General features: G+C 38.5%; 1 protein-coding gene across 1 annotated transcript; it reads left to right on the top strand.

Moving 5' to 3' along the window:
* Nucleotides 1-1,869: 1,869 nt before the first annotated feature.
* On the top strand, nucleotides 1,870-8,426 carry LOC116293508 (galanin receptor 2a-like). The gene is made up of 2 exons (XM_031700938.2): nucleotides 1,870-2,284; nucleotides 7,502-8,426. The coding sequence occupies exons 1-2, from the start codon at nucleotides 2,053-2,055 to the stop codon at nucleotides 8,392-8,394; spliced, it is 1,125 nt and encodes a 374-aa protein (XP_031556798.2). The 5' UTR covers nucleotides 1,870-2,052; the 3' UTR covers nucleotides 8,395-8,426.
* Nucleotides 8,427-12,438: the final 4,012 nt, after the last annotated feature.

Here is a 12,438-nt window from a genome sequence, read left to right as displayed (position 1 = left end):
TTGGGAGTCTTAGGTATGCTATTAGCCATTCCGAGATCGCGAAAAAAAGAAAAAGAAAAAAGGTCGATTCGAATCGCAGTGCATTTTGGAGCTCATTTTAGGAGACATATTTCCAAGATGGCGTCTATTCCGTCCCCTAAAACCGCTCCACAATGCACTACGAAGCCAACTCGACCCAGCTTTTGTTATGGCCGTAATACATCAATAAATATCTCAGTATCGTATTCGTTCACCAGATTTGCCACACTGTGAGATAAGTATTGCTTTGTGAGATTCGTATTTCTCTCGGTATTTTTTCTAGAGTCGTTCGTATTCTGTGCCGAAGAAAGACAAACACACCAAATGAAAATCTATTCTTAGTAAAGCAGAATCGCTTGAAGTTTCTCTACAAAAATATGATACTTTAATCGATTAGAATTTGTTTTAGTTGGGCGATCGTCGCAAATTAAAAACTGCCGGGTATTTGTTTATTTATATTTATATGTTTCAAAATGAAACGAAGAATCGCCATTCATCCATCTATTCACCCATTCATTTCATCCATCTATCCATCCCATCCAATGAGGCATTCATCCATCGACCCTATCTTATCCAATCTTATTTCTTTTCCGACGTTTTAATTTGTTAAATTCACCATTATTCGTACATTGGTTCACTGGTCAATCACAAAGCGCTCAAGCGAGGCGCCTAAGTACTTTCAAAGGATTATTCAAATTTGAACCTTGCAACCTCGACTGCGAATGCTTTGTGTTTGACCAGTGAACCGATGTATGGAAAATGATGAATTGTGGAGCCTCCGAGGAAGCTATTTCTCAAATGCATTCGCTCCAGAAACTCTGTTTCCTCACAATTTACGACTCAATTCAAAAAATAATAATTTCTGTGTATTAATCAACACCTCTGTTCATGAAGTGTTTAATGTTAAAATCAACATAATTAATCAAAGAAGCAAACAGATTTAAATTTTAAAAAAGGTTTGTTTCTAACGTATAAAAAGGTCGTTTCGGTTCTTCAACGAAGATATATTTTTTAGAATTGAAAATTTATTCATTTTATTAATATTAAGCCCTGGCTAAACGAGGAAACATGTTTCCAGAAACATGTTTTCTTAAATGTTTCCAAAGGTGGCAAAACGGTCAGGGAACATTAGGGAAACATGTTTACTCAATATCGGTTAGCGCATGCGCACTTTCAAGATAGAGCTAGCGTTGCTAAAAAGCGAACTTTTAGAATGTTGAATTTCATGGCCTAAACGAGGAAACATTGGGAAACATCGTTTCAATGCGTCTTGGAAGCATGAAATGTTTCTGCCGCACAGCAGAAACATTTTTGCGTCTTGGAAGCAAAATTTGTTGCACGTAGCATTGTTTCGCACGCTGGCTAAACTTGAAATCATCGGGGGAACATGCGCGCGGGAAACACGTTTCTGGAAACTTGTTTCATCGTTTAGCCCGCAGGGCCTTACTGTGCTTTGCTGGAACGAAAGAAACTCAGAAAAAATCTGAGTTCCAGATGGAACTTAATTTATTTATTTATTTTATTTTTTATCCTTTCGTATACTTCAGTATAGCCATGACCAACTCCATTTATCCTTACTTTATCAAACGATACACATACTTTTATCATAATAATCGCGCTTTATTATTATTTTATTTTATCATTATTATTTATTTATTACTTAATGATTGAACTATTATAGATTTTTATTTTCATATCTTATTTCTTCTAGGCTTTTTCCGGTAATCAACGGATAGAAATAACGATTGCAATTATTTTTGTTTCTCACAATTTGACTAATGATGTAACAAGACAAATAGCCTGGATTGAATTCCAGTTTCATCTATTGGCTGTAGAATTGACCGTGGACTGTTGACGAAGCCGCCTATGATTTGAGATCGAAATTCAAAGTATATAATGTCAATCAAAAGGATCTTATTTGATGATTACTGCCGCTGTTTTAAAGATCGGTTGAGATGTAAGGTTCTCCGGTACTCAAGTATCCAGCTCTGAGCTCAAAGCGACCAACATCGCGAGATCATCCAAAGGCTTGAAATGGAGTTAGAATTCAAAAATCACACCAAATTTCTGTACCATAATAAATCAAAAACTAGCACTGTTTTGCAGGATTTTATTCTTCCAAAGAAGATACTGTTCACGGTAATTGCCATTTTATCGATTGTTGGGAACACTTTATTTTTCATTGTGTTGGTGAGGAAAAGATCTATGTTAAGAAGACCTTACAACAAGCTTATACTTTCGCTCTCTGTCACCGACCTCCTCACAGGTAAGATTAAACGATCGTTACTTTTGATCATATTTTCTATGAATAAAACGACAATTTTGAGTTCGAACAATTTTTTTTGCATTCAAACATGTTTCGACAGATCAACTGCCATCTTTAGTGACAAAGAATATATTTTTACTAACTTTAAAAATAATATTTTTAAAACATATTCTCAGCTTTAAATCATTTTACTTTGCTTCTAATAAACTTGATAATGAATTAGGATGCCTAGAACATTTGAGAGCAGCAAATTATGTCTTGCAAAATAACATGATAATTTCTAAAAAGAATTTTCCTTCAAATTTCTAAGTATATTCTGTAAAGGAGCTCTTTATAAACATAGAAAACTTTAAATTTTTAAAAAGACAACTCAGTAGATAATTAATCAAAAATTTTTTTTTAAAAATCGAAATTTTTCGCTGACTGAAGTAAGGGTAGCTGTTTAGTATTATATAATGTATATTGAAATAATGATAAAAACCATTTGTAATTATTTAGTTTTAACTAAAAATGTTGTGTTAAATAAAATGAAATTATGATTTTTGAAGACAAGATTTGGAGATCAAAAAATCAAAAATATTTCAAATATTTTTCATTTTATTAGTCAAATAGAAATCATTTTTTCATTGTTATATAAAAAGTAATTTTTAATGTTAGAAAAAAATATTTTCTAAAGAAATATTGCAAAAACGAAGGCAGGGATATGATCGTAAGATTTAAAAACTGTACGGTTCCAAGACAGTTAAAGAGCTTAGCCTGAACCAATCAGAGAACACTAAAGCTCATCTCATCCAATTATACTTGAGCACGAAATAGCTTGTTTTTGTGGCTGTCCCTTTAAACGTGATATGATCGCGGTAAAGGCATTAATTTACGAGGAGTACATTTAAAGATGAACAAAAGGCAGCTTGAACTTACTTAATTTTTCTTTGGACTTATTGATTTTTATACAAGATTTTTTTTCTTGAAAATTTTGAAATTATTTTTAGAGAAGTAAATGAGTTTTGTGCAAACATGCTATAAATGAGGATTGGAATTGAAAAACCGTTAATTTATTGATAACATTTCTAAGATTACTGATTCGTTTTAGTATGGATCTTAATAAACAATTCTTGAGTTTATTTTCTTAATCAAATGCTGATTTTTTTGTGTTAGACAATATTATAGATAGAGGAAATTTTTTATGTCGTAACCCAAAAAGCGAAGGATTTTTAAACGACTTCTCGTATATTGGGATGTAAGGGGGCAAGGCGGAAATGTTGAGTTTCAAATGTAAATATGAGTTAAGGGAAAAAAGAAATGAGGGAAGAAACTGAAAGAAAAACAGAAGAGAAAAAGCAAGAAAAATAAAGTAGGAAAGGAAAAAAGACATGAAAAAGTAAAGAAGGGAAAACAGGAAAAGAAAGAAAGAAAGAAAGAGAGAAAGAAAAGAAAGGAAGAAAGAAGACAGAAAAGCAAGGAAGCCGCCCTACCACTTCCCCCTGCCCGACTATTCATGCCTCACGCCCCCTCCTCAGCGCTCCCTCAGCCTCCGCCGCCCGCCCCCCGCCCTCCTCCCCCCCGGCAGCCCTGCCTGCCTGGCAGCCCGCCCTGAAAACCAGGGGAGAGACCCGATGAAAATAGCCATGGGCAATCGAGAAGGCAGAAAGCAAAATCTGAGAAAGAAGCCGAAAAAACAAAACAAAACAAAACAAAAAAAGAACGAAAGGAAAGGGGGAAAAAGAGAGGAAAAAAGCTTGAAGATGATTAAGAAAGAAGAAAAATAAATAAATAAAATGAATAAGACAAAAGCAACAAAACATGCCACTTCAATGTGAACAACCTTAAGGCTAAACCAAACTAGGGTTTCCTTAATTTAAAAAAGCACTTCTCCAAATTTGAATACATTAGTTCTAAAGCTTCATCGAATTTCAATTCCTCTGACAACAAACTCGTTTGAAGATCAATAACAGGAAATCTTTTGATTACTTATTTCGTCATTCTTCAATGGCTCGATGTCATCTTGATGAAGTGACACAATAGTGAAAGGAAATGAAGACGAAATAACCGATAGGCAGAGAATATACATATATATATATATATATATTTACTTACAGGAAGCAGTCAGATACAAGGTGAAGGTTGTAAAAGATGTGTAAAAAAGCGAAGTTCAAATTTAAAAGAAGAAAAGTCAGTTTTCTAAGTTTTTAAGGACCAAAAGTGGTGTAGCATGTGAAGCATGACCTACTTTATTGGTGTAACTTATATTCTTATTGCAAACACATCTTGAAGCTGTTTGGGGATATAAATCTCACGGTTTAGGCAGTAAAAATCGAAAAACATTTGGTTCTGTTAGCAATTAGATTTACGTCCAGGAAAAGGCTAGAATGTTTATCTCGGGACTGTTTTAGGGAACATATTACGAAGAAGGCGTCTAGTTTGTCCTCAAAGACATCCCATAGTATACTGTAATTTCAACTCGACTCAGTTTTTTACTCAACTCCAGAATAGCTAAAACTCTTTGCTCACACCTTGGCCTTCCAAAACAGTGGTTGGTTTTCAAAAACCTTTAGGATTTTCCAAATATCTTTCTTTCTCCTTTCCTCCTCTCCCCCTCCCCAAGGCAAATATTTCGAAGTGACAAAACGTGCGTGGCGAGCTCGTGCCACTTCCAACACGCGACAGCATCAACGTACTGTACAACCTTCGAACGTCATTATATCTCTTCAATGCCTTAATTCCGCTAAAATCCTCATTTTTATATATAAAGTACGTGAGCTATTGTTACAGAAAACCATCAATGAAATAGTACAATATCTAATGTTATTGCAACGTTAATTTCGCAAGAGTTTGCAAATTAAATATTTTGATGAATAGCAAATGAACTAGCTTTGACATCTGGCAGAATTTGGTGTAATCAACACCAATCTCATTTTGATTCAAGGTGCGATATAGTCAAATCAGATGAAATCACCTAGTGAGTAATTGTTCAAAACACAGTTAATCAATTTTCCCCCAAGGCATTGAAAAAACTTCGGACTCTCCACACTTTCAAAATAGGACTTAATAATAATAGTAATAATAATAATAATAATAATAATAATAATAATAATGCCCGCAATATTCTGCATTCATGTAGCAAAAATGTCTGAAGTTGAAATAAACATATAATAATAATAATAATAATAATAATAATAATAATAATGATTTGATTAGTAAACTGGCTGATTTAGGCCCCACTGATGGTATAAAAATTGTAAGAAAGTGTCAGAAATGGGTTATTTCACAGAACTGTGAGATTGCGAAACGTCTGTACAATTGTTAAATTTGTATACATCTTTGTAAAACCAGTCATGCAGATATTTGCTTAGACTATTCATGTCCGCAATATTCTGTATTCATGGAGCAAAAATGTCTGAAGTTGAAATAAACATATAATAATAATAATAGTGATAATATTTATTTAGACACGATAAGTTTTACAGCGTTGCTGATGTGGTCGTGTATTTTTAAAATAACAAATATAATACCCCTATAATATATATCCAAATATCCCTTTCCCTCTACTCGCTCTCTTTCTCCCTTTCACTCTCTCTCTCTCTTTCTCCCTTTCACACACACACTCTCTCTCTGTCTTTCTCTCTCTCTCTGTCTCTCTGTCTCTGCATAATTTCTGTGGAGTGTTTTGCAATTGCTATTTGTTAAGATCTTTTTTAATTTGATCTTGAATGCGGATTCACCGGTGGTAACTCTGATAACATCAGTAAGATTGTTCCAAAGCTTGGAACCCTCATATATGATAGACTTCTTTCGGTAGGTTTCTGTGCTGTAGCTGGGGATTTGCACTTTGTTAATCCCACGTAGGTTGTGTTGTTTGACGTTGCGCTTTTTGAAGAGATAGCTTAGATCTTATGAGTTTCTCCAAGGACACACATATCAGTGAAGGTACCCAGCTTGATTCTAAATGAATGTGTCAAGAATTTCCAGTTTAGTTCTCTGGGCCCGGTTGTACGAAGGCCTCAATAGCGCTATTCGGCGGATAAATCCTTAACTAGCGGATAAGTCCATGCTGTTATCCAATAAATTTATCCACTGGATAAAAGATTTATTCGTCAGATAGCGCTATCCAGGCTTCGTACAACCAGGCCGTGATGATCTGGGTGCGCCTTGTGTTCCATAGCAAGCTGTGGATAATCCTGGCTGCACGGAAATGGATCTTGTCTATAGGGATTCCATTAAAAGGTCTTGTTACAGATTCCCCAAATGATGATACCATCCAAGACTGATGGAAAAATCACCTTAAAGTAGAAATCTTGTCGCACTACCTTTGGTAGGAAGGACACACACTTGAGTAGGTTAATCTTCTTGGCGCATGATGTTGCCATCTCTGTGATGTGTGGTGACATCTCGTACGCAGACCTTCCTCAGCGAAAAGTCGAGATAAGAGTTTGGGTACGGGACTTTGTCTAAGACAGGTGTGTAGGTTGGTGATATTATTTTTCAGGAAAGAAAATTGTGTGGGCATCTGGAATTCGCCTCGATTGGTTCACTTTAGGCTCACATCAAACATCGAACTTATAATAAGGCGGTCCTCTTTTGAGTCATTAGGTTCGGCTCATTTGAAGTTTAACGTTTGTATTCGGCCTTAGAAATATTATCTCAATAACTAGCTGTGTTTCCTTTTGGAAGGTTCAATATGTATTTCATAACTGTGGTAGGATTTTATCAAGATTTGCAAAATATTTGGGTAAATGTGTTTTTAAAATTAAAGAACAATAGAGGTTTTGCACATACCACGTGACGGCAGTCAGTGTTAGATGGCAGGAACAATACAATCGTTTTACATGAGAAAGAATTCAATTTCCAAGAGCAAAGGGTTTCATTGTTCTGCCATCCAACCACAGGCAGTCCAAGTTGTATTATGGGCGTCGGCATGCGATGGCGCAAAACCTCGAGTATATCATTGCTAGACGATTTGTAGTGATGTTGGCTTTTCATGAGCGTTGGCGTTTGTGGTAGTAAGGTTAGGCAACCTATCCAACCTATCTATCGACGAATCGCACAAATAAACGAACAAGTCAATGGAAATTCAGTACAAAACTAACCTTGCTCCTACAACTGAATGAATGAATGAACGAATGAAGTTTATTTCATAAGGGTAGCACAGGAGAGTTATAATTTAAACAATCACACTGATAACCCAGTGTCCTCAAACTGATTTTGTTATCTACATTCTAGGCATTGTCATCATCTTCACTCCCGATTTCATTCAGGATAAAGAATGGATTCAAGTTTCTGACAATATAATCGGGGAGCTTTATTGTCGTATCATTTATAACCGACTTTTGATCTTCCTCCTCGGTAAGGCGTCTATTCTAACAGCTGCATTCCTTGCTGTTGAACGATGGTATTCTATCCTCAAGCCAATCAAATATCGTCTCACCTTCAGCCGGCGGCGACTTTGGGCATCAATCATTTGCATATGGATATCAAGTACACTTCTCCAAATGCCAAAAGCCTTTCAAATTTCATTTGTCAATCAAACATGTATATATGACAATTCTTCGACCAAATCTCAAGCTGTGGCGATATTGTACGTCTCGATGACATTTTTTCTTCCCGGTTTTATAATCTGGGGTACGTTTGCGCAGATTAGAAAAAGTTTTCGCAGATCAACTCGCATCAAACATAATAACCTTGGACGAACAGCTTCTCAGAGATTACTAGGAGTCTGCGCACTAGCGGCTTGCATTATGACACTTTGTTGGGTTCCTGTTCAAATAACTTACATTCTTAGTCGCTTTGATATCCTGGAGACTAGTGGTATGATTCATCAGGTTAATCAAATGCTGTCAATGTCAAATAGCTGTATCAACCCATGGATTTTCTGTCTCGCTAATAAGGAGTACCGGGATGAATTTCGTGGTCTTTTGGCGTCGACATTTTCTCGTAATCGCCCGGCTTCTAGTCGGAAAGCATTCGTACATCCACTGACTGAATTACAAGGTATACCTATGAGTGTACTATACTTTGAAAATAGTAATTGGATTGATAAATCTGAGAAAAACTGCAATAATTTAGACAATTTTGATGGATCAAAGCAATATGAATGTCTCGATACACATTTATAATATTAAAGGATTCCTAAGTTTGGTACACGTGAGATCGTGCAAAATTTCAATTTTGAGAAGAAAATTTCACGTCATGTCGTGGAGCAAATTTTCTTTTTTGGGATGAGCTTTTATCACGGATAATTTTGAATTAGTAAATCAGAAAAATAATCACATAGCTGGAAAGCCGAGCATGTAAAATCATTAAAATTGTGAAATTTGAAAAAAATTTTTTTAATTTAAAAGAAGTCGTGAAGTGTGATTTTTGAAAAGTGTGAATTTTGTAGGAAAATCTTTGCTGGCATCTCCCGTCAAAATTTCAATTTTCGAGAATTAATATCTTCGCAAGGTAGAACTTATTCCTTCAAGCTTCATATTTGTACGAAAATATTTTTACTAGTTTTAACATGCTCCCTTCAGCTATGGTAATCATTCTCTTGTCCTAAAAAGATATAACTAGCTAAAAACTAGTGTGAGCTGCGTCGGTGTTTCTAATGAAACAGTAATGATGAAAAGGTAAATATACACCGTGAAAAGATGAAAAAACTTACTGACGTTTCGGACGCTAGTCCTTCGTCGGAGTAAAAGAGAAAGAAGTGGTAGAAAGGAGTGTATATATGATAGAATAAGACAAAAGAAACCAATGAGAGCAAGGTAGGCAAGGAAACGAAAACAAACAATCAAAAGACAAAAGAAAAGGTTAGTTGAAAATAAAGCGATCATTAATTTACCTTTTCATCATTACATTCTCTTGTCCTATGAGTTTTTGGATACCATGTGGAATTACATGCATAAAATAAAAGCTCATTGAATCTGTTGTCATTAAAAAATATTATATTGTTCTCCTGGTTCTCCTGTCCTACAACCTGTCTGCCGTAAAACCACTCTATTAATCGGTGATTTGCAGTCACTTACACAAGAGAAAAAAATAATAAAACATAGCTACCATATTGGTTTGAGCAGCAGTAAGGGGGACTCGCGGTCAATGTCAAAGATTTACGGGTTTTACAGGCGGTTTAAGGAAGGCGCCGGCAGCGGGAATAAGCCGCGCGATAAGTCCTTACTGCTGCTAGTTGTCGAACCGCAAACGGAGGTTAAGATATCCTTTACACATAGATGGACACCATCACAAGCATTCGAAATAAAACTGTGCGCCGACTGCGAACTCAGGTGTTGGATCGCCTGGATGCTGACTTTGCCTTCACAACATTTATGGAGGGAGATACGGACGAGACGATGACAGAAGAAAGGGCTGAAAGAATAATTAACTTAATACCCGAAGGTAACTACCGGTTGGAGCTAACATTCATAAAGTATTTAGACGGCGAGTGGATGATAGAAAAGGGGCGCAATCCTATCAGGGCGTCTGGTAAGAAGGACCTGTTTGTCTTAAACGAAAACACACGCCCGGGAGCATTGGTAGGAATAGACATGCTGTTCTACGAGGTTGCTTACCCGGTTACCGTAGTCATTTACGGTGCGTACGAGATAAAGACGCCAGACGTTAAGAAGTTGAAACCGATGCGACATCCCGGTAACTGCGTAGGGAAGTTAGTAAGAGAGTTCTTTGAAGACTCCTCTCGGGGCGGTAAACTGACTTTAAAGAGAAGAGAAGCCATCAGGAAATGGGAAAAAGATACTAATAGGACCGGAGGGTCGATAGATAACATCAAGAAGTTAGAAACGGCGCTGGAGAGGCGAATCCATGTGAAAGATATCACCGACGGCTTTATTTACTCCGGAACGCACAAATATGGGGGCCGCGGTGCGCCTATAGTCATCTACCAGCACAATGGGCACGCCTGGCGCGAACTGCGGTTCCCAAGAAAGAAGGAAACGAAGGTCTATAAGAATTCTCCATTGACAGAATTAGTTCATGAGAATTCCATATGGTTAATGGACGCGGAGGGAAGTCAGTTTATGACCCAAGATGGTACTTTATACCGACCGGAAATGGAACACCTGCGCATACAAAGTGCATGTGAATCCCTTGGTGAGGACTTCTCAGACGAGGTCCTCAGCTCTCGTAGTTTGGACTTCTTAGCCGCAAAGAAAAGAAATGGATGGAAACCTACCCCAAAAGAGTTCGGAGACATAGCCAAAGCCTGTGTAGAGCATGGTCACGGTGGTCTTTGGAACATGGAGTACGACGAAGACGAGTACGTGTCTCTGGATATGAAACACTGTTACCCTGCAAGTTTTAAAGGTCTAGGGGATTGTAAGGAATATTACGACCGTTACGGACATCCAGACTCCCAATTCTTCCGCGTTTCGTTAGACGGTCACTACGACTCCCCAGCAACTGGATTCGTACGATTAACGTCTTGGAAGTTGGCTAAAGACTTACATCCCATAATTTACGCGTGGTACGGGAAGCATCTACAAGAGAAAGAATGGATACCCATACCCCTATTGAAGTTCTTTGAAGAGCGCAAGCTTTTAAAATACACAGCGCATGAAGCCATACTTTGTCACAGCGCCTTTACGCAATGGCTCCCAGAACACAACCCCACAGCACGCGTTGTCATAGGAAAATTCACACAGGGCGCTAAGGAGGGCGAGAAACACATGCAGCGACGCCTGATAACAGACGAAGGAGAGTTAAGCTTCCTTATTAAGCGCGCCCATGAACAAGGAACGATGGTGTCTGTGGAGAAATGGGACTATTTCATAGAAGGTCAGAAAGAACAGAAATGGAATGCACTTTGTTACTACCAAGACCACAGGCCGCAATATTACCACCTGCGTGCGAGTATGTTAGCATATGCGCATATTAACCTACTTGCGATGCTCCTACGGTTTGACAAAGAAGATATCCCCCGCGTAGCTACGGATTCTTTGTACGTTAAGCCGAGCGTATTGGAAAAGATGAAGGAATTCTACACTGCCGATGAACTTGCAGAAAGTGGCCAATGGCGCGTCAAAGACGAAGAAATAAAAGCCTGGAGAGAACGCGTAGAATATCACGGAGAACACACCCGCGGTTCCATTACGCCGACGGAAGAGCCACTGCCCTCAGTTGCCGACCCTATTTCCTACCAACGCTTCTCTTACCTTTACGGTACGGGAGGCAGCGGTAAGACGACGCGTGTGTTAGAACTCTTTCCTAAGATAAAAGTGCTAACGCCAACGCACCGTCTGGAAAGAGAACTCTGCGGTATGGGCCACGACGCTCAAACTTACCACAGCTTCTTTCGTTGGAATGGCCAAAAGTGGGTACCAGAAGCCATCCATGACATACCACCAGTAATACTTTGGGATGAAATTTGCACCGTTCCTTTAGAAATCCTCAAAGAATTCGTAGACTTCCTCCGCGGAAAGTGCCAAGTTGTATTTGCCGGAGATCCATGTCAACCACCTCCTATAGCCGGAGAGATGCCCCACGAATGGTTAAAAGAAATGGTAGACCATGCGGAGGAAATCAACACCGACTACCGCAGCAAGGATCAAATAAGAAACCTGAAAGCGGAATTAAGGGGCCTTAGTGACGCCGACCAATGCAAAACACTGCGCAAACGCGTACGAGCGAAGAAATACGAGGACTTCCTTTACACGTGGCATCCAAAGGATCTGGTGCTGAGCAGCAAACGCGCAGCACAGTCTCGCATACAAAAGGATTTGCTAAATATACACCGAGAGCGCTTCCCTACGCATCCCGTACCTGTTTGCTACAAACCCCACGACACCCGCATGTAAAAAAGAGACGTCTGGGTACCTGGTACCGACATCCAACTGCAGAACGCAGTAACGCACGATAAAGCCTGGGTACCTATGGAAAAGGTGGAAAAAATAACCTCCCATCCAGACTGGCGCTTAGGCTATTGCATGACAGTCCACAGCGCGCAGGGGCTTACCATAAAAGAAACCTTATGGATCATAGACCAGCGGCTGTGTTGGAGCAACCTTATCTACACCGCCGTAAGTCGTGTGGAGTATGCCAAACAGTTAAAAAGAGCCTGGGGTCCGCAACTGCGTTACGACCGCACCCCAGAAGACGTAGCAAAGGAGAACATTGCTAAGAAACTCCTTCGCTACAAGCGGCACGACGAAGAAAAAAATATGACG

Source organism: Actinia tenebrosa, unplaced genomic scaffold, assembly GCF_029948245.1.
Source record: "Actinia tenebrosa isolate PJP-AT-01 unplaced genomic scaffold, QUT_ActTen_1.0 PGA_scaffold15__27_contigs__length_11533743, whole genome shotgun sequence".
Taxonomy (NCBI): domain Eukaryota; kingdom Metazoa; phylum Cnidaria; class Anthozoa; order Actiniaria; family Actiniidae; genus Actinia; species Actinia tenebrosa.
This window is presented reverse-complemented; position numbering and strand designations above follow the sequence as displayed.

What these genes read in the sequence shown, in the direction of transcription:
- LOC116293508 (XM_031700938.2), top strand. Translation starts at nt 2,053, where the DNA reads ATGGAGTTAGAATTCAAAAATCACACCAAATTTCTGTACCATAATAAA. An exon ending in TGTCACCGACCTCCTCACAG is followed by an intron (nt 2,285 to 7,501) that starts GTAAGATTAAAC and finishes TCTACATTCTAG; the next exon opens with GCATTGTCATCATCTTCACT.